Below are 1,466 nucleotides of genomic sequence, written 5' to 3'. Positions count from 1 at the left end.
TGGCCAAGAGCGAATCTCCATCGGTATCGGACGGCCGGATATGGTCCGGGTGCCATAACATCAGCTCCTTGTATTTATCGTGAACACAAAACCAACGGCGCCCACAATATTGGGAACTAGTGGCCCACTGTTTAAGCAGACGGCCCAGTCAAACACTCACACCTCATCTGGCTCGTCGCTATATATACAAGACCCACAGGCATGCAAGAGCAAGATTTCGGTGTGCCTCTCTCCTCTCGAAACTGCAAACTGCGGCGGTACCAGCAACCAAGAAATGTGCTGGGGTGCGATCCTCGCCAACTTCAGCCCCGATCGGGTGCGCCGGCGGCTGACAGCAGCCCAGCTCTGGCCGAACGCCTTCTTATCCGCCGAGAGGAAGACCACCGGCAAGCGGAAGAGGAAGGCCGCTGCCACGACCGACGACGAGTTCGAGGCAGAGTTCCAGCTTTTCGAGGAGGAGGAGGACAACGATGACGAGACTCCTATCGAGGCGGCGTCTGCAGCCGATCGGTCCCGGAGGTGCCGTCCTTCCCTCGCCGGTGTAACCAGCCCACTAGATGTTCCCGTCGCTGGGGGTTCCAGGCGGCGCCGCGTAGCGGGTGCCACGAGCAGCAAGTACAGAGGCGTTCGCCGGCGGTCATCGGGAAGGTGGGCGGCGGAGATCAGAGACGCTCGGCAGGGGCGGCGCGTGTGGCTCGGCACCTACGGCACTGCCGAGGAGGCCGGCCGTGCGTACGACCGCGAAGCCCGCCGGATCCGCGGGAAGAGCGCGAGGCTCAACTTCCCGCTCGAAGGCTGTTCTAGCCGGAGGAACATCGACCTCAACCGGCCCGCCGTCCCTGACGACGGCATGATGGCTACCGATGATGACACAGGCAACGTCGAGGTGACGAAGACCGTACAGCCGACGGCGCAGGGTGCTCACGACGAGCAGATGGCGAGCGTCGTATCTGAGCTGATGGGCAGAGCGCACCGGAGGAGTGGAACCAGAGTGCCCCCTGGGGCGCTGCAGCGTGCGGCGTTGATCTCCGCATGCAGCCGCGAGATGGAAGTGGTTGCCGCGCTGAGGAGGGACCTGGAGAACCGCATGAGGCAGCTGGATGAGCGGAAAGATCAGCTCGCGAGGATAGCTTCTTTTTTGCTTGACTAATCAGCGCCTCAGCCGTCATCAGTTGTATTTAGAGCATTTCCACCCGCGACCTCCAAAACGTCTCCAAACGGTGTCGGATTTATCATTTGTGGGACGTGCTTTGTTCATATCGCGTTTGAGACATCGCTCCCAGCCGCGTCCCTCAAACAAAATTTTAAATTTTGAAAATTTAAGCGAAAACAACTGAAAATTCATTCAAACATAGATTTAAACGAAATTCGATGAAATTTAAACTAAACTCTAATCTAGTAGTAATTACGGTGGCTAGAGGCGTCGTAGTACTGATGAAAGTTGTACATGTCGTCGACGACGACGT

The 1,466-nt window shown here is 57.8% G+C and overlaps 1 protein-coding gene across 1 annotated transcript; it reads left to right on the top strand.

The window, feature by feature from the left end:
• Positions 1-274: 274 nt before the first annotated feature.
• On the top strand, positions 275-1,150 carry LOC124694838 (ethylene-responsive transcription factor RAP2-12-like). Its single transcript, XM_047227774.1, has one exon. It carries the CDS (start codon positions 275-277, stop codon positions 1,148-1,150), a length of 876 nt encoding a protein of 291 aa, XP_047083730.1.
• Positions 1,151-1,466: the final 316 nt, after the last annotated feature.

This window comes from Lolium rigidum, chromosome 3, assembly GCF_022539505.1.
Source record: "Lolium rigidum isolate FL_2022 chromosome 3, APGP_CSIRO_Lrig_0.1, whole genome shotgun sequence".
Lineage (NCBI taxonomy): Eukaryota > Viridiplantae > Streptophyta > Magnoliopsida > Poales > Poaceae > Lolium > Lolium rigidum.
Note: the sequence above shows the minus strand (reverse complement) of the source record. Positions and strands in the feature narration are given on the sequence as shown.